General features: G+C 43.5%; 1 protein-coding gene across 3 annotated transcripts in view; it reads left to right on the forward strand.

The window, feature by feature from the left end:
* The window catches only part of jade1 (jade family PHD finger 1), a 168,271-nt gene that overhangs the window by 137,089 nt on the left and 10,070 nt on the right, over positions 1 to 21,112 (forward strand). For all 3 annotated transcript variants that reach the window (XM_086008365.1, XM_086008357.1, XM_086008373.1), the window contains one exon: positions 4,593 to 4,710. In XM_086008365.1, the coding sequence (XP_085864491.1) occupies positions 4,593 to 4,710 (118 nt within the window). The remainder of the gene's footprint in view (positions 1 to 4,592; positions 4,711 to 21,112) is intronic.

Raw genomic sequence — 21,112 nt, forward strand, 5'->3', positions numbered from 1 at the left:
CCAGGTGGGCAGAGGAAATGCTTCAAGGACACCCTCAAAGCCTCCTTGAAAAAAGTGCAACATCCCCACTGACACCTGGGAATCCCTGGCTCAAGACTGCACAAAGTGGAGGAGAAGCATCCGGGATGGCGCCGAACACCTCGAGTCTCTTCGCCAGGAGCAAGCAGAAGCCAAGCGCAAACAGCGGAAGGAGCGCACGTCAACCCAAGCACCCCACCCACCTGCCCCTTCAACCACCGTCTGCCCCACCTGTGACAGAGACTGTAGGTCCCGCATTGGACTCATCAGTCGCCTGAGAACTCATTTTTAATGTGGAAGCAAGTCATCCTTGGTTCCGATGGACTGCCAGAGAGAGTTTCCATCTGAAAGTTGGAGAAATAACCATTGACCTGAAGCTTGTTAATTTGACACTGTAGCAATTTCACGGGCCTCTCAATCCTGGTAGTTTAGTCATCACTAGAGGGGTGGGGACAGAGCTTATACAAAGATGAGGAAATTGTATCGGCAACTTGGTAACGGGGAAACAAATTGGGCTCGTGACAGTTATGACTACTAACAAAACCATAGTAACAGCTTAAGGTCTGAGATTTAGCTCCTCGGTGTTGTACTTTCCAATTTCAACGGTCCACTAAATTTACTTAGCCTGAATTAAACCATCCAATTTAAAAAAGACTTCCATTTATATAGCACCTTTCATGACCACCGGATGTCCCAAAGCGCTTTACAGCTAATCAGGTACTTTTTTTTTGAAGTGTAACACTACTGTATGTGTGGGTGTGTATTCATATTTTTATATATAATATATATATATATGTGTGTGTGTATATATATTCTCTCTGTTTATATGTATATATTATTTGTATATGTTTATATATTTATGTACATATCGTATTTCTTTATTTATATATATCCATCTCAGGGTTTGTCTGATGTTCATGCGCACATTTCTTGTGGTTTATGGTATGTGAAACCCGGCTTGGAATCTTCGACAAAAGGCGTGAAATACTTTCCGGTCTTGAATAACCGGCTTTGTACTTGTGGTTTACATGATCAGCTGAAAGTCTGTTATGCCCTTAATACCCATTGGACGAGTTCTTTTTTTAGTGGTGGTTGCAGTCTTCAATTATATTTGTTTTTTTTTTGTCAACTTCCTCATTGGAGTTTTGTTGCTGGAAGCTCTTTTGCAGTGATCTGCTAATACCAGCAGCATAACCGCTGAGGCTGTCACAATGAGATAGGAGATTCTGTTTCCCACGTGGACACATTTTGTGAAGTCATTCTACGCAATCAGATTTTGGGAGATCAATATGCAGCTTGCACAGAGCCAACCGCTACACTGTGTTTTATTAGCTTTACTTTATGGCATTATATATTAGCTGCTCCGTAGTCAAAACATCCTTCTCCGTACACCACAGGAAATATTAGAGCACTTTCAGTGTAGCTGCTATACATGTAGCACTGTGTTACAATGCACTTTAATTTTAACTTTAATTTTGTACATTTTTTGCTGTAGCCTGTACAATAAATGCTACACAATGAGGGGGAGCCAAAGCGTTTCATTTCACTGCTATACAAGGCCATTCTAGCACAGCCAGATTTTTGCTGTGCGTAGTTTGTCCGGTCTTTTTGCGGACGATTCCCATCGGTCCCCGCTATGTGTCCGCTGTTTATGCTGTGAATGTGTTCTCATGCCATCGTCGGTTATTGATTTTGAAATGATACAAAGTGTTGCTGGCATTATAGGCAGCTTTGGTGTGTGTTTTGCACATAGCCAGAAATAACTGCACTACAGTTAGCACTGTGCTATTTTTAACCTGTGGCATAAATATAGAATAATGACCAGTGAAGGATGAATTACACACACAAATTAGATTAGCGATCCAATCCACGGGTTCACATGGTATGAGAGTGAGATTAGATTACAACTCCGACCTTGCTGTCTGGTATCAATTTTCTATCATTCATAGTTTTTAAAAAAAATGCTAAATTGCACATTTAACTTCTTATAATTGTCCAGAGTGTAAATATAAAACTTGTGGGAGTTGAGCAGTGCAGTGCAGTGAAAGAGCGGTGGGGTTAAGTGGATGGTATCTGTCCTACAAAAACTATGCAGCGTTAGGGAATCATATTGCATTAGGTGAGTGACATTCTATATATGGTACATATATATGGAACACAAACTCGGTGACCCGATCATTCCCATTGTATTAAGCGTGTGTAAGGCTTTGCGATTTTGACGTTGTGTGTTTCTCGCTGCATGTTCTGCTGTTTCTGCCCCTGTGCGCTCCCCATCCCAACCGCGTACTCTCTATGATCCTACTATATCCTGATTACATTTTGCTATTTCCTCAGTGAATTGACTGAATTAGCCATTCATTCACCAGGGTGAGTAACAGGGTATAATTGGAATAAGGTGCTCGCTGGTGTGGTCTGTCACTTCGGCTACCTCCACATATATGCAAATTCTGGAAGATAAAAGAGTTGTTCTGCCAGATCATAATTGTTTCCTTCTATATTATTGTATTAACTTAATTTATGTGTTACTGCTTTTTAATGCTGAATTCAGTCATATCAAAATAAATCTGTTAAACCAAGGTAGGATTTCACAGTCAATTCTATTTAAGTGGATTACACAGCTTCATGAAGAGAAGTTTTCAGCTAAGTATATAGGAATTGAAATGCAATTCATTTCCATCTACATCCATGGTATTAATTTGTGTTAATGATTTTTTATCTCTGAGTTCCTGTTTAGAGCATTTTGTTTCTCAAATTACCCATTTTTGCATGTTTAAAGCAGTAACCTTCTATAGAATTGATTGCATGAAGTTGATTATTTCTACAATGTCTCTTAACTGCAGCAAGTTAAAAATGGTAGCACCAGACATTTAGATTTCTGAAATCCTCCATTCCACAATGAAGCGTGCAAAAACGAAGCTGTACAACTGAAATGTTTTTGCGACAATGTCTTATTCAGTGAATGCAGTTTTTGCAGTGAGCATGGGGGTTGTGACTGTACTGGGTTTGAGGGATAAGCTCCATTGTAACACTTTGCCCAGATACATTAGGGAATGAGCTGTAGATACCTGCCACTCCGAGCACTGCCCCCCATATTCTTTCCTAAGCTGTACCTGAGATCAGGTGTGTCTCTACTATTTCCTTATGGCTTTACTTTTCTTTCAAACTGTTGGCTTTTGCTTCTGTGCAATACTGAATGTACAGTATTATAACATTGATGTACTGTAATAAAATCCAATAAAAGTGGGTGCATTCTTTTATATAGTACACACTGTGTGGTTACTCTTATTTCCTGCTTTTACTATTAGCCTCTCTTTGACATCACCTTCTACACTACAGCTGGTACAGTACTGTAGTAGTGTCTGTCATCTGTTAGTGCGGCCTTCTCTTTTCTGTGCGTTGCTCTGCCCCCCCGGTTGTTGTCTGTACTTGATGTGTAGACGGATAGCTCCTTATGATCAGATATATCACACACTCCTGTGTTGAAGTAATTTTTTTTCAGTGGTGTTGCAGTCAGGAAGTGGCTTGTCTGGTTGTGTTGAGGGGGGGATAGTGAGCAGTTGTCTGGCACCATTCTCCGCAGTTTTGTGCGCAATTGCATTTTCTCAATTTTACTTTGAACACTCGATGGCTGCTTCTAGCTGGGCTTCAGCCAAGGTAATTGTACAAGTAAATACATTTTGTTCTGTTAACTTTATATGAAACACGCTTTCTTCATTTAAAAACAAAACTCAGATACTACTTCAAATAATTAACCAATACTAGCAGATCTTCCGTGGTATTGCCCATGGTAAGTCGAATAAAGAGAGGAGCGTTATACCATGTCATGCACAGTATATTCTTCTGCCAAAGCTTTAAGACCACAAAGTTTAATTGCTGTAAATAATACACTGCCCATTTTGAGGGAAGTTTGCCTCCGTCTGGGCTCCAGCATGAAGTGACTCTGCCTCTTTTGCTCTTTTACACTTTTTCAAAGTTTGAAGTCTGAAGTGCGATGGGCACATTCGAGGCTTTTATAGAATAAATTTGTTTGCTGCCACAGTTTTGAGTTCTACCGGGAAATAGCGGTAGGCTGCCTACAAACATTTTAAAACGGTGAGATACTTGTTGACTTGAGGTCAGCCTACTGACAGGGTTTGGGGGGGCGGGGTGGGGGGAGAGACACATGATCATTTTGTGATCATGGCGAGTCGCAAATAGATTCGGTAAAAGTTAAAAGGAAACTGCGAATGCTGGGACTCTGAAATAAAAACAGGAACAGTTCTGATCAAGCCAAAACGTTAACCTATCTTTCTCTTTCAGGTGCTGACTGACCTACTGTGCATTCCAGCAATTTCTGTTTTTATTTTAGATAGCTCTAGTGCTAAGTTATGGGTGACTTTCTGTTTTTTTTTGAAGAAGGTCACGCAGGTAAGTTTTGTCCTTTTTCTTAATATCAGGAAAGCAGCATCTGCAATAAGATGGTGAAACTCTTGGTACTTTTTGAGTGTTTTTTAGGGTGTAGAGCGGTTTTGCTCGTATGTACGTTAAACTGTTCTTCAAGTCTGGTGTAACAGGTTGTAATATTTCTTCACTAGGTTCGAAACCTTACTTACATGGTGACACGAAGAGAGAAGATTAAGAGGTCGATCTGTCGCGTCCAAGAGCAAATATTCCACCACCAGATGAAACTTCTCGAAGAAGAGCGCATTTCTGGTAAGTACAAAGAAATAGTTAGCTCAGCTGAAGCATTCATTTCCCTTTCCCCATTTTCCCCTTCCGCCCCCTCCCTCAAAAAAAATCTAATCCAGAAGTGTGTTAGCGCAGGGAGTTTTTCTTAAAATCACCTCGACAATATGTCAAAGATATGACAGAAGTAGCATGCTGCAATGCAAATTGTCTTTTTTGCTTAATGGCCAACGACGGAATAGAGAACCCAGTTGATAACATCATCACTGTTGTATTGTATGGTGTTTTAAATTAGTGCCTGGGGTTTATAGTGTGGTGAGCAAAAAGTCACCCACAGCGCAGGCATAATTGGCGTGATTTTCCCTTTGAGAAGAAAGCAAGCGTCTTGTCTCGGGATATTTCCACTTGCGCTGGGGGATCGGTTATTGCTCCTCAATCAGCTCTACGTTGCACGGGTCAAGAATGCCGGGATACTGCTGTTAATCTTTTTGTTACACTGAGGTCGAGCAAGTTCCACCCTGATGGTGCGCAACACTGCCTGCCACAGACTTTTAAAGTGTGCATGGCCAGGGAGACAATAAGTTAAGAATGGTGGAAAACCAGCACAGACACAATGGGCCGAATGGCCTCCTTCTGTGCCGTAAATTTCTGATTCATGTTGTCCCATCTGATAATATTGGATGGTGACTGTATCTACTAAACAGAGTAGGAAAATTATGTTTAGAGGTTTACTAGAATGCAGGCTGTAGTAGGTCATACAATACCAGATAACTAAGTTGGGGGAATTTTAACCCTCGGGCAGTAGGCAAGAGGAACGCTCGGGCAGACTGTCTTGGGGTGGGGGTGGAGACGGGACGTGCAGCAAGAGGCTCGGTCTATTTTTAACAGGCGGGCCTCATTTAAACAGAGACGGCAAGCTGCCCGCCTCAAATGGATGTCCAGAGGCAACTCGCTGGGTTGGGGCTGGCGCAATATCGGGCAGCTTGGAGGTTGCCTGACCGGCACTGAGGCAAGTTGTCAGGATGGGAGTGGGATTCAGGTGGGTTTCGGGATCGCGGAAGTGGGGGGGGGAATCCCAGGGCGGCAGTGGCCCAAACTATTTTTATGGAGTCTATAGGAGCTGTGCAAAAATTGTTTTTTTTTTTTAATTTACCTTGGGGTGGGAGGGGGAGGACCCTCCACTTCTGGTCTGACTGCTTCTACTGAGCAGAGTCTAGGCAGGCGCTCTGCCCAGTAGGCTGTAAAATGGCCTCGGGGCTCTAGCTACATAAATTTCTATAAATTGATGAGTCTTCTGCCTGAGTCTGGCAGGTGCCTCAGCTGCCCGGCTTTAAGATAACGGGCAGAGTGGTAAGTGGACCGCCTTGATTTAAATTCCTGTACCGCCTGGTTTCAGCCGGGTGGAGGGGAGTTTAAAAAGTAACCCCCCCCCTTTACCCTTTAAGTTCTTAATGCCTGTGTGAGAGGATCCTTGCGAGTGTAGGCTTGGCACTGCCTCACCCTTTCATTTCCATTTTCTTTGGTCACAGTTAAGCAGCTTTGTAGTGAGTGAGGGAAGACTAGAACATTCTGAACCGGCATATTAAACTTCCGTCTGTGTTCTCTCCTAATACTACTGCTCCAAATGTATAAACTTAGCCGCTGCCACTTTCTGGTGCTGTTTCAAAGCAATGATGGCAGCAGCTCACTCGAAGTATTAAGTGCACCACTTTCTGCCGACATTAACATTATTTTAACCAGCCCAACAACCACTGCCCTCCACTCGCAGAACTTTGTAAAATTCAAAAGCTACTTCATCGCAGCCGCAACTTAATGTTAAACTGACCACTTCCTGCAGGATCCCAGCTGGCAAGTAAAGGAACTTAAATGAAATCTAAAATGAAACCTCCTGTCAGCGGGGAAGATGATGCAATGATGCATCACTATGGTTGTGGCTTTATATTTTGCTCCCGTTTTCATATTTACAGAATATATAAAAATTGAAAATGGTTCTTTGTTTGAAAATGGTTAGCACTGGTCTTCAGCTTCCCAAACCTGGGACAAGCACTGATGTTGTACTGGGCACAGCAGGCAGGTGGTAACTCTGCCAGTCCTGCATGCTGTAATATAAAGGACGCGGCACCTCCGATGGTGACCAGGACTCAACCTTTCACTGATCTTGAGAAGAGGGTCAGAGAGCCAAAAAAAAAAAGCATTTGGTTCTCCAGCAGGGATTGGCAGCCTGCTGGTACAATAAAAGAGAAGAGTAAGGCTTGGAAATCATAGTTCGCCCTTCAAGCATCTCAGTCTTGGAACCCCAGAATGCCTTAAGATTAGCGTGGGCAATATTTGGAATTGGAAAACTTTCTTCTTCTTGCATTGACCTGAAAGTATAGAGCAAAAAAAAAGTAATAAACGTTCTTTTGTGATTCTCAACCTTCCTGGCCTTTTCATATTGCTTGAAGGTTTGGCAGCGCTGAGTTATACTGTGACCGTGCATTGGTCCACATGTAGGCAAAGAGTCTTTGCGCATGGTCTGCTTAGATGCAGCTGCTCAGGATATCATTGACATTTTTAAAGTTTGTGAAGCGTTATCAGTTATACTGCAGCAGTGCGAGACTACCTCCTTCATTCAGTGCTTTGCTTTTATCAGACTGGCAATTTTCACTCCCCAATTACACTGCCATTTTTGCAAAGATACAACAGAAAAATTAATGTTGCAACGATACAAGCATGGAAATATTAAACGGAACTAGTGATGCTGGTTTCCATCTTCTATCCTGATGCCATAATGTGTCCCAGCAGCACCTGCGGTTCGGATCCTGTCCTTTGTTTTTGTGTTACGGGCTTGTGCTCCATTTAACACTTCCATTTGCATTAGTTAATGATGCCCTCTTGTGTCAGGGACTCTCTATCACTGATCTATTTACCCTCTGTGCACCTGAGTGTGCCTTTGTTTGATTTTTCTTTGTTCGTGTTGGATTTCCTAAATTTATCACAGGGTGAGCTCTAAAGTCCGAAGCATCTTTATGGATGTGTGCATAATTAGGACTAATAATGGGCTTTACATTTCATATACAGGAAACTCTTTTTTATCCGGGACCGGCGTGGTGCCGGTTGATCAAAAAGTCCGGATTACAGAGAGGTATACTTACCAAGGTACGAGAGCCCCGGTTACACGGCCACTTTTGCAGGAGCCCCGGTTACACGGCCACTTGTGCAGGAGCCCCGGTTACACGGCCACTTGTGCAGGAATCCCTGTTGCACGGCCACAGATCCAGGAGTCCCTGTTGCACGGCCACAGATCCAGGAACCCCGGTTACACAGCCACTAATATATAGTAAAAAACTTACCTGAACCTACTCCTGAATTTTGCCGGTTAAGAGAAATTTCTGGATATTTAGGTGCTGGTTAAAAGAGTTTCCTATAGGTTTGGTTCAGGGAAATAAACTCCCATGTATTGATGATTTCCCCCCCCCCCCCCAAAGAACATTAAATGCAGTTTTGTTTTTAATTTTGTTGGAAAGCATTGTTGGATTGAATCTGTTGCTGTGGTGAAGGCAGAGCTTAAGTACACAGAGTTGAGCAGTGCCTGCAAACTGCATGACTAAGCCCTGTTTAGTGGGTGAGGCCATGGCAACAACGTACAGGCCTGTTGTCTGCCACTAGTCCAGTTTGTTTGCAGTGATTAATACATGATTCAACCAAGCAAATGCAGAATATGCATTTTCAACTCTTTTAAAAATATTTTTTTCCCCCCATACACAGACTATTTTCAGAGCAGTCAACATCAAGGAGATGTTAGGAATGATATTTATGATCAACAAGTGTGGTACAATTTGAATACTCACTTGGAACGGTGTTTTTGGTGGGACCTCCATTATTTCTGTGTTGTAAAATTCTCATGATCTACAGTCCAATTATTCACTTCACTTTACTACAAAAGCACAATACTGCGGATGCTGGCAATCTGAAATAAAAACAGAAAATGCTGGAAACGCTCAGCAGGTCATGGAGCATCTGTGGAGAGAGAAACAGAGTTAACGTTTCAGGTCAATAGCCTTTCATCAGAACACAATGATGAAAGGTCACAGCGCTGAAACGTTAACTCTGCTTCTCAATCCACAGATGCTGCCTGACCTGCTGAGTATGTGCAGCATTTTTCTGTTTTTATTCACTTTCACTGATCATCTGCCAAACTTTTCACAGGACAAGGCCTCGCGCAAAATGTTGCCTCGTTGCACAATCTGCTATCGCCAATCTCTCTAGCCTCATGCAAACCAAGCTGACATCTAGGACTTCTGCTGTTTTGGGGGAGGAAATGGCGCTTATTTTTTTAGCAATTTTTCATTGGTTCCCAGTTCATGCTTTCATGTTTCTTTAGTTTAAAAAGTCAAACTTGGAGCAAAATCAGGTGACATACAGAAACCCCAAGTAACAACCTTGCACTGTACAGCTTGGGCAAGTGAGAATTAAAACAAGGCTACGGAGCAGAGAGTCGGGGGTGGGGGAGAACTTTTTGATTCTTCTGTTTAAACTGGAGTACATGTTACTAGAAAACCATTAGGAAAAGATAACTCGATTTTCAGAATAGAAACCTGAGTGTACTGCAAGCTTTTGTGTACTGTGCTCTTCAGGGCTTTAGTTACATTTATTTCTCGGCTCCTGTGATGTACTTGCTACAGATGTAGATAGAGGTAGTTTGAGGAAATTAAAACAAACTCTGACACTGAGGTCAGATGACCAGCAAATGTTATCAGCACAGAAATGGAAAGAAAAGACTTTGCTTCGTTGTTGGAGAAACAATTCAATTCTTTTTCCTGATGATTTGGTTTCACATTCTGGACGTTTGTTATTTGGGGGTGGGGGGGGTGGGTGCTCAGCGGCTTGAAAGGATGACACTTACCCTGTTTCCGAACATCGATTCAGTGTGTCTCTGAAATCAGCCACATGTTTATTAATGGTAGTTTTAAAACAAAATACTTTTTGAAAAGCCAAAAACAATCACTATTTTATACATCATCATCTCTTTACCTCCTTAAAGTTTTTCGAAGGGGGGCAGTAAATGGGTTTTATCAGTTTAAACCACAACCCTAAAAAGACCAAATTCAGCTTGATGTTTGAGTTGCACTTATCTTCAATGCCATGCCTGAGTTATTGTCCTTATCATGTACAAGACCAAAATTTGGAGCCACTCGATTATCTGGCCCATGTCATCACAGTCTCCACCGCTTATAGTGCGGGTGTTGGTATCAGCGCGATTTGCCCGCTATACGCAGTGGCCAGTGTAACCAAAAAATGTAAAAAAGTACTGTACAGACTCAAGAGTGGGGCTCAACAAGCCGACAAGAAGGGCTTGCAGCAGTTGCAGGAGTTCTAGAGGCCACGGCAGGTGACTGAAGGCAGGATGCACATTCCGACTGCCTCCCCTAGTTGTTAACAGTGTGAACAGCTGACTGAAGCTGCCTGCCTGTATCTGTCTGAGGGGGTCCCATTCATTACGGCAGTCCCATTGCATTTTTAGGTGATCGATATTGAAATAGGTCACACTTTCACACTGAAATGAGTGATCGTCACTTCCTGTACAGAACTGCCAGGAATTTTAGCAGATTTGTTTCTTTGGTGGTGGGGGGGCACATGGTGTAGCTATAGGTGTATTCTTCAAAGAACAGAGCCTCTGCTTATGCACTGTGTCTGCATGAAACTCTTCTTTAGATTCTTTGGGCAGGATTTCAATTGGGCCGTGGAGCGGCTACAGGGCATTCTTAAGGGGGAGGGTGAGCAGGCAGAGGTCGTGGTCCACATTGGGACCAACGACATAGGTAGGAAGGGGGATGAGGTCCTGCATCAAGAATTTAGGGAGCTAGGTAACAGATTAAAGAGCAGGACCTCAAAGGTTGTAATCTCTGGATTACTCCCAGTGCCACGTGCTAGTGAGTATAGGAATAGGAGGATAGAGCAGATGAATGCGTGGCTAAAGAGTTGGTGTAGGAGGGAGGGTTTTACTTTCCTGGATCACTGGGCCTGCTTCTGGGAAAGGTGGGACTTGTACAAGTCGGACGGGTTGCACCTGAACCAGAGCGGGACAAATATCCTTGCGGGGAGGTTTGCTAGCACTGTTGGGGGGGGGGTTTAAACTAACTTGGCAGGGGGATGGGATACAGAGGGGAGCTGAAATAGGGGGTGATGTGCTGCCAATTATAGAGAAAAAAACAAGTCAGCTTGGTAGACAGGGCAAATATATAAGGACAAGGCTGGATGGCATCTATTTTAATGCAAGGAGTCTTGCAAATAAGGTGGATGAACTGAAGGTGTTGATAAACACATGGGAGTATGATATTGTTGCTATCACGGAGACATGGTTGAGGGAGGGGCAAGACTGGCAGCTCAATATTCCGGGGTACAGAATCTTCAGGCGAGACAGAGGGGGAGGTATAAGAGGAGGGGGTGTCGCAATATTAATTAAGGAGTCAATTACTGCAGTAAGGAGGGATGATATATTAGCAGGTTCCTCTAATGAGGCCATATGGGTGGAGCTTAAAAACAAAAAGGGGGCAAGCACTTTGCTGGGAGTGTACTATAGGCCTCCAAACAGTCAGGGGGAGATAGAGGAACAGATATGTAGGCAAATCTCAGAGAAATGTGCAAATAATAGGGTAATAATAATGGGGGATTTCAACTTCCCCAATATTAACTGGGATAGTCAGAGTGTGAAAGGCTCAGAGGGTGTAGAATTCTTAAAGTGCATCCAGGAGAGCTTTTTGAGCCAGCATGTAGAAAGTCCTACAAGAGAGGGGGCGGTACTGGACTTAATTCTAGGGAATGTGGCCGGCCAAGTGGAAAAAGTGCTAGTAGGTGAGCACTTTGGTGACAGTGACCATAATATGGTGAGATTTAAGGTGGTCATGGAAAAGGACAGGGATGGGCCGTAAATAAAGGTTCTAAATTGGGGGAAGGCCGATTTTAATAGGATAAGGCAGGATCTGGCCAAAATGGACTGGGATCAGCTACTTGTAGGAAAATCCGCATCGGAGCAATGGGAGGCTTTCAGAAGGGAGATTGAGATCATACAATGGCAACATGTTCCCGTAAAGGTCAAGGGTGGTTCCAAAAACCACAGGGAACCTTGGATGTCAGGGGATATACGAGAATGGATTAGGAAAAAAAGGAGGGCTTTTGGCAGATACAAAAGGCTAAAGACGGAGGAAGCCCTAGAGGAGTACAAAAAGTGCAGGGGGATACTTAAAAAAGAAATTAGGAGATCAAGGAGGGGCCATGAAATAACACTGGCGAGCAAAATAAAGGAAAATCCTAAGATGTTTTATAAGTATATTAAGGGTAAGAGGATAACTAGGGAAAAAATAGGGCCCATTAGGGACAAAAGTGGCAATCTGTGTGTGGAGCCGGAAGATGTAGGAGGAGTTCTAAATGAATTTTTTGCATCTGTCTTCACTATGGAGAAGGACGATGTAGACATAGAAATAGGGCGGGGGGACTGTGATATGCTCGAACATATTAACATCGAGAGGGAGGAGGTATTGGCGGTTTTAGCAGGCCTAAAAATGGATAAATCCCCAGGCCCGGACGAAATGTATCCCAGGCTGCTGTGTGAGGCAAAGGAAGAGATTGCGGGGGCTCTAACACATATATTCAGGACCTCTCTGGCCACGGGGGATGTGCCAGAGGACTGGAGAACCGCTAATGTAGTACCATTATTCAAGAAGGGAAGTAGGGAAAAACCGGGGAACTACAGGCCAGTGAGCCTAACATCAGTGGTAGGAAAATTATTGGAAAAAATTCTGAGGGACAAAATTAGTCTCCACTTGGAGAGGCAAGGATTAATCGGGGATAGTCAACATGGCTTTGTCAAGGGAAGATCATGTCTGACTAATTTGATTGAATTTTTTGAGGGGGTGACTAGGTGTGTGGATGAGGGTAACGCAGTGGATGTGGTATACATGGATTTCAGTAAGGCCTTCGATAAAGTCCCACACAGGAGACTGGTCAAGAAGGTAAGAGCCCATGGAATCCAGGGTGCCTTGGCACATTGGATACAAAACTGGCTTAGTGGCAGAAGGCAGAGGGTGATGGTCGAAGGTTGTTTTTGTGACTGGAAGCCTGTGGCCAGTGGGGTACCACAGGGTTCGGTGCTGGGTCCCTTGCTGTTTGTGGTCTACATTAATGACTTGGATATGAATGTAAAGGGTATGATCAGTAAGTTCGCGGATAATACAAAAATTGGTAGGGGGGTAAATAGCGAGGAGGGTAGCCTCAGTCTGCAGGACGATATAGATGGGTTGGTCAGATGGGCAGAACAGTGGCAAATGGAATTTAACCTGGAAAAGTGCGAGGTGATGCACTTTGGGGGGACTAACAAGGCAAGGGGATACACAATGAATGGTAAGACCCTAGGCAAGACGGAGGGTCAGAGGGATCTGGGTGTGCAAGTACACAGATCCCTGAAGGCGGCGGAACAGGTGGATAAGGTGGTAAAAAAGGCATATGGGATGCTTGTCTTCATTAGCCGAGGCATAGAATATAAGAGCAAGGAGGTTATGATGGAGCTGTATAAAACACTGGTTAGGCCACAGCTGGAATACTGTGTGCAGTTCTGGTCGCCACACTACAGGAAGGATGTGAACGCTTTGGAGAGGGTGCAGAGGAGATTCACCAGGATGCTACCAGGGCTGGAGCGCTTCAGCTATGAAGAGAGACTGGGCAGATTGGGTTTGTTTTCCTTGGAGCAGAGGAGGCTGAGGGGGGACATGATTGAGGTGTACAAAATTATGAGGGGCATAGATAGGATGGATACTGAGGAGCTTTTTCCCTTAGTAGAAGGGTCAATAACTAGGGGGCATAGATTCAAGGTAAAGGGCGGGAGGTTTAGAGGGGATTTGAGAAAGAACTTTTTCACCCAGAGGGTGGTTGGAGTCTGGAACTCACTGCCTGAAAGGGTTGTGGAGGCAGAAACCCTCACAACATTTAAGAAGCATTTGGATGAGCACTTGAAATGCCATAGCATACAAGGCTACGGACCAAATGCTGGAATATGGGATTAGATTAGACAGGGCTTGATGGCCGGCGTGGACACGATGGGCCGAAGGGCCTCTATCCGTGCTGTATAACTCTATGACTCTATGACTCGGGATTGGAGGCGTGTGGGGGGTTAAAATCCCAAAATCAGGGGTCCTGCACCCAAACCTGCCTCCATGCCAGTTTCAAAGGAGGCGGGTACCCGCCCCACATTGGGACCCGCCTACCCGAGGTGGGAAGGGATTAGTGCCAATTAGCTGCCTGTTAACAGGTATATAACAGGCAGTTTTTAGCCTAATCCTTATTTTTAAGGTTGAAGTGTGGCTCCAAACCACGCCAAGTTAGAGGAGGCGGGCCGCCGGGTTAAAGGACTTGGAGGGGTCGAGATGTCGGTGTTCAGGTGAGTGATGGGTGCATGAGTGCAAATGTAAGTGTGTTTGGTGTGTCTGAAGTGATTAAAGAAGTTTAAATGACCTTTTCTTACCTTTTCAGCCTTCCTTTAGGTCTCGGGAGTCCCTCATCTCACTGGCACAGAAAGCAGAATGGCTGCGAACTGTCAAAAGTGACAGCCTTCCGCTTTCTGTGCAGGAGAGATTTCTAACTGAGTCTGTGGAGAAGGACTCAGGTTAGAAGTAAGACTGTCAGTGTTTGACGGCTTCAAACAGCTGTGAAATGCTGATATTTCATCTGTCAAAACCTCTTGACAGATGAAATTTCAGTCACTTGTTGCCGGGTGGCTCAACAAGGTCAATCAAGTTAAAATTACGTGGATTGGCCGCATCTCGATGGAGGCGGGACTACAACCCCGAAAGTTGTAGTCCCGCCTCCTTCCTGACTTCTGAATGAAAATCCTGCCCTTTGGGTTTCCTAGTGCTGTCTACAGGAAACTTTGGTTTATCTGGAGGTTAACTGTCCGGAATGCTCGAGCCACCGGCAAAAATCAGGAGCCATTTCGTTAGTTTTTTTTTCTTTTCGTTGCTTTTTTTTCACCAGTCAGGCTCTGCAAGGTCTCGCTGAAGCTGTTGCTAAGCTACAGAGACGCTTGCAAGGTACGGCTGACTGTTTAGAAGCTGTTGCTAAGCAACAGGGTTTGTTGCCAGATACGGAGCTAAAAATCTCCGTATGTTTCAACATTAGCGCTGGTTTCTCTGGCAGTTTTGATGGGACGGCAACAGCTCAGTCCCGTCGGTGCCGGATAGCACAAAGTTTCCTGTAATTTGTTTGGAAGTGTGTAATGACTGTAACAGATTAAATATAAGGCAATGTGCTGCTGTATCAATATATTTAATGACTGCTTAATTCTAATAAGTACTGTATCTTCACACCCACCTGGTATTTACTGTAGTGATCATGACTTCAAGCGAGCAGTTTTCCTTTCCTTATCTCCCCCTTCTCCGATGATTTTCTCTCCTGAAAGTGGCGACTCTTGCTGGGTAGACTCCCATGAGTATCAGCTGCCCTTCACTGTCTCGGCGAAGTGGCCATTCCTTCATTTGTGAGCCAAGCAGCAAGTGCTGGCAAGCTGTTTGACGGTGAGTGAGTGGGGCTTTACAACTGAGCCCGGTGCTGCCCATCAGTCAACATCTGCAAATACAACTTTTCCATTGGAATTAGTGGATAGACTTCAGGAGCACGGACCCTGACCAGTTTTGCCCCCTTCCTTCTCCGGGGACGATGCTGAGGGCAACTGTAATTGGTGGGGGTAAACCTGATCTCCTTATAATGTGTATTGGAGGATCAGTGACTGGTTGCAAAGGTGCAGTCAGGTTATATCTCATCATTGAGAGCAGATGGAGCTAAAATCACCCAGTCAATGCATTTGGGACAAGTGTCCCACTCCACATTGACGCTACCACCCAGTGTAACATCCAGTTGATGTGTCTGTAACCTGGAGTAGTACATTGCCTTTAGCAGCTAGTCTAAACTGTAACATTCACTTGGTTATGTAATAAAAGAGTGAATGTGCCATCAGATGAAGAGCTGAGCAGATTTATTAAAGGAGCATGGCCAGCCAAAGAAAATGATTCACTCATTGTTTTATTTGGTAGATGTAAACAGAGCGGTGATGACTTAACTACATGAATGGTTGTGTCTGTGGGGGAAAAAGTTTGAAAGCTTGTTTTTAGATCTTTTTAAAGAGAGACATTTCATCTGCTGCAGTGCACGAGCTTTATTGACAGCGAATGTGATGGTTCTAGAATGGAAATGTCAGAGCCAGCTATTCAGGAACTGAGGCTGCTTGAAACCTGCCCAAAAAGAGTGACTGCTTCTTTAACAAAATGATTCCAATCCTCCTTGAGGATTAGGTCCCAAAATCTCCTCAGAGTTTGTAAATAGTACTCAAGTCCCCAGTATGAGAAAGCTATATTAATACAGATAGCCAAAGTGATATAATCCCTGGATTACTAATGGTGGGCTAATGATGGTAGTTCAGATGCTTTCAGTGTCTGGTTCATTGTTCCTTCTAAGGGAGTTGCCTGAGTCAGGATGACTACTTCTTGCCCAGTCCAAAAATGTGGGTGTGGTGTCTTAGGATGATTGGCAACATCGCATGAAGAATAGACCAAAGCAAACAATAAATAGATTTTTGTTCACAACAATGGTATCCAGAGCTTAAGAATGCATCATGGCTCCACTGATGGCTCATTGAATAGCTGAGACTTATAACAAAGCCCTGGCCCATGTTGAGCTGGCTGATCTCAGTCTGGGCAGCAGTAGGGGGCACTATAATTGGACTCCGCCCCCTCGGTAAGGGAAGGGAGGGAAATCTCAGCCAAGATTCCCACTTCTAATTGCTTATTTTTTTTTCATTCATGGGATGTGGGCGTTGCTGGCAAGGCCAGCATTTATTGCCTTTGAGAAGGTGGTGGTGAGCCGCCGCCTTGAATCGCTGCAGTCCGTGTGGTGAAGATACTCCCACAGTGCTGTTAGGGAGGGAGTTCCAGGATTTTGACCCAGCGACGATGAAGGGTCGGCGATATATTTCCAAGTCAGGATGATGTGTGACTTGGGACGGGATTTTGGAGGTGGTGGTGTTCCCATGCGCCTGCTGCCCTTGTCCTTCTAGGTGGTAGAGGTTGCAGGTTTGGAAGGTGCTGTCGAACGGTGCGCCGGTGGTGGAGCGAGTGAATGTTTAAGGTGGTGGATGGGGTGCCGATCAAGCGGGCTGCTATGTCCTGGATGATCTCAAGCTTCTTGAGTGTTGTTGGAGCTGCACCCATCCAGTCAAGTGAAGAGTATTCCATCACACTCCTGACTTGCACCTTGTAGGGGGTGGAAAAGCTTTGGAGAGTCAGGAGCAATGTTCCTCCTGAGGTGTGTGGCCGCGCACCAATCGGCAGGTCCCGCGCAGGCCACTCAACAGATGCTGCCACTGGAAAAGACACCGCGCAGCAAATTTAAAGGGACCATGCACCAAAATTAAAAATTAAAGGGAACATTGGTCAGGAGGTGAGTCACTCACCACAGAATACCCAGCCTCTGACCTGCCCTTGTAGCCACAGTATTTAGGTGGCTGGTCCAGTTAAGTTTCTGGTCAATGGTGACCCCCAGGATGTTGATGGTGGGAGATTCGGTGATGGTAATGCCGTTGAATGTCAAGGGGCGGTGGTTAGACTCTCACTTGTTGGAGATGGTCATTGCCTGGCACTTGTGTGGTGCAAATGTTACCTGCCACTTATCAGCCCAAGCCTGAACGTCATCCAGATCTTGTTGCATGCGGGCATAGACTTATTATCTGAGGAGTTGTGAATGGCGTTGAACACTGTGCAGTCATCAGCGAACATCCCCATTTCTGACCTTATGTTGGAGGGAAGGTCATTGATGAAGCAGCTGAAAATGGTTGGGCCTAGGACACTGCCCTGAGGAACTCCTACAGCGATGTCCTGGGGCTGTGATGATTGACCTCCAACCACCACAACCATCTTCCTTTGTGCTAGGTATGACTCCAGCCAGTGGAGTGTTTACCCCCCAATTCCCATTGACTTCAGTTTTACTAGGGCTCCTTGATGCCACACTCGATCAAATGCTGCCTTGATGTCAAGGGCAGTCACTCTCGCCTCACCTCTGGAATTCAGCTACTCGTCTTCCCTTTTAAGAGAGTGTCAATAGCTGCAGTCATAATCTTTGCAAAGTGACAGCAACTGCATTAAAATTAATTTCAAATATAAACTGTTGAATAAGAATTGAATTCCTCAAAATTGAAAGAGACACCCTGAAGATGTTAAAATAGGAAAAGAGATTTTGACAAAATGAACATCTCCATATATATTTCTGAAAGAACAGTTTGTTTGTTCGTGGGGTTACAAATAAACTACATTCAAAATAACCATAATTTAAAAAAATAATAATTGAGAAGCTCCATCTATTTTAAGGCCGGGCTGTCTGTGTTCTTTTGGGTAGAGACAACTTCCATTGCCCTTTGCTGAGGAACAGTTGACTATGGGAACCAGCTTTCTGGAAGAGACTGCTTTGTTGCAGAGTTTAAGAACATTGTGTTCTTGAAAGCATAGCATCCCCCCCCCCTCCACCGCAATAATAACTGTGAGTTGCTCTTTCAATTTTTCAGGCTGTACAGCTTAATGGGGAAAAAAATTGTTTTGTCGGTATTCTGTTTTAATACAGATTATACAGCCTGCTGCTTAATATTGCCCTCAGATGGACAGAAATACTTCAGCATAGTGATTAGTTAATACATTAAACCAATCCTAATAATAAGATACATTTTCCTTCTTTGGAAATTTTCTATGCGTCTTAAAAAGTGAATGTTGCTGCCACTCTTTTTGGAACATATTGAGTTGGTGGTTTGTGGTGACCCTTTAGTTCTAACAAGTGACTTTGAATCCCTGCCTTTGCTGATGGTCTTGGCTTTTTAGCTCATAGGAAGGAACTGTAGCCCAGCTGGGGGGTCAGTGTTCATTCCTTTATTATATTGGTGAAGGACTAATTAATGATATCTTTGTGCAATGAGAAAGGGTTAATTAATAACCCTGTAGTAAAGGGGACTTTAGGGAAGAGTCCAAAGATGTGCGGGTTAGGATGATTGGCTATGATAAATTGACCCTTAGTGTTAGGGGGATTAAATACGTGGGGTTACGGGGATAGGGTGGGATATGTGTTGGTGTAGGGGTTACGGGGATCGGGTGGGATATGTGTCGGTGCAGGCTCGATGGGCCGAAATGGCCTCTATCTGCACTGTGGGGTTTCTGTGATTCTGTGAATATGATAGAATTTTATATTGAGTTTGTAAGTGATTCAGTTAAGTCCGAAACTAGGGACTTAAATCTAAACTAAGCAAACTACATAGGTATGAGGGGCGAGTTGCCTAAGGTAGATTGGGAAACTACATTAAAAGATATGACAGTTAACAAGCAATGGCTAGCATTTAAAGAATTAATACATAATTAACAACAAATATATATTCCTTTAAGGCACAAAAACCCCAAAGGAAAAGTGGTATAACTGTGGCTGACAAGAGAAGTTAAAGATAGTATTAGATCAAAGGAAGAGTAGTAAGCCTGAGGATTGGGAGGATTTTAGAGTTCAGCAAAGGAGGACCAAGAAATTGATAAGGAAAGAGGAAAAAGCATGAGAGTAAATTAGCAAGAGACATAAAAACAGATTTAAAACTTTTCTATAGGTATGTAAATAGGAAGAGATTAGTGAAAGAAATGTGGGCCCATTCGAGGTAGAGACAGGAGAAATTATAATGGACAATAAGGAAATGGCAGAGACATTAAACAAATACTTTGTGTCTGTCTTCACAGTAGAAGACACAAAAAACATTCCAGAAATAATGGGGAACCAAGGGTCTAGCAAGAATGAGGAACTTAAAGAAACCAGTATAAGTAAAGACATAGTACTGGAGAAATTAATGGGACTAAATGGCAGTCTGCATCCTAGGGTTTTAAAAGAGGTAGCTGCAGAGATAGTGGATGCACTGGTATTAATCTTCCAGAATTCCCTAGATTCTAGAACAGACCCCAAGGATTGAAAGGTAGCAAACATAACCCCGCTATTTAAGAAAGGAGGAAGAGAAAAAATGGGGAACTATAGGCCAGTTAGCCTGACATCAGTAGTAGGCAAAATGCTAGAATTTATTATTAGGGACGTGGTAACAGGGCACTTAGAAAATCGTAATATGATTAGGCAAAGTCAACATGGTTTTATTGAAAGGGAAATTATGTTTGACAAATCTGTTAGTTTTTTGAAGATGTAAGTAATAGGATGGATAAGGGGGAACCGGTGGATGTAGTGTATTTGGATTTTCAAAAAGCATTCGATAAGAGGTTATTACACAAAATTAGGACTCATAGGATTGGTTAATGGACAGAAACAGAGAGTATGAATAAACAGGACTTTTTTGGGTTGGCAGGCTGTAACTAGCGGGGTACTGTAAGGATCAGTGCTTGGGCCGTAGCTATTTACAATCTATATTAATGACTTGGATGAAGGGACTGAGTGTAACGTATCCAAGCTTGCTGATGATACAAAGTTAGGTGGGAAAGTAGCTGTTAGGAGGACATAGAGAGGCTGTAGAGAGATATAGATAGGTTGACTGAGTGGGAAAGAACATGGCAAATGGAATTCAATGTGGAGAAGTGTGAAGTTATCCACTTCGGTGGAAAAAACAAAAAAGTAGAATATTTTTTGAATGGTGAGAGACTGGGAAATGTTTGCATTCAGAGGGACTCCAGATCCTATTTCTTATGTTCTTGTATCTAGACCAAAGGAAGGTATTGGTTGGGAAAGTGAAAAGAGGACAAAGACTGGGAAAAATTATAAATAAAAAAATAAAGTAAACTATGTTAGTGATATTGCTATTCATTTGGCCTTTTTCTGTAGTCTCTGAAGACTTTGAAGAAGGTATATTCATTACAATGGATTGACTTCCCTTGACATATTTGAAACAGAAATTAAAAAGAATAATCCTTAGGCTAAGACTGGTATTTGCAGTGCCATAGAAACTGGTGGAGATGAGTTATGGAAATTGGATTACTGAATTCTTTTTGATATATTTTCTTCTATCACTTCTAATCTTTGAGAGGAGGGATGTAGTAGTCATGGTACTGATATTGGCTCCCCTCCAGCCTTTAGTATTGCAGTATCTAACCTTACTGCAGTTAAGCTGTACCCAAAAGAGTTGCTCTTCCTGTTTCAGAATTCAAGTGTCGTACAAGATCACATGCTTAATAAATAGAATACAGATAAGCCTCTGGAGGCTTAACATTTCCTCCTGATTCCATATGGAATTTCAGAAGACCAGGATTTGAGCTCTGTTTTTTTTGAAGAAATGTTTCTGAAATCGACACATAAATGTTTTCTAGAAGCCTCTAGTGGACATTGCTGATTGAACTGCAAGCTTTGTGTTGGTGCCAACACTTCTTTTGATTTTAGTTCTCTTTCTGCTCTGTAAGAA

Source organism: Somniosus microcephalus, chromosome 2 (genome assembly GCF_052327205.1).
Source record: "Somniosus microcephalus isolate GS21.2 chromosome 2, FLI_Smic_1.0, whole genome shotgun sequence".
Lineage (NCBI taxonomy): Eukaryota > Metazoa > Chordata > Chondrichthyes > Squaliformes > Somniosidae > Somniosus > Somniosus microcephalus.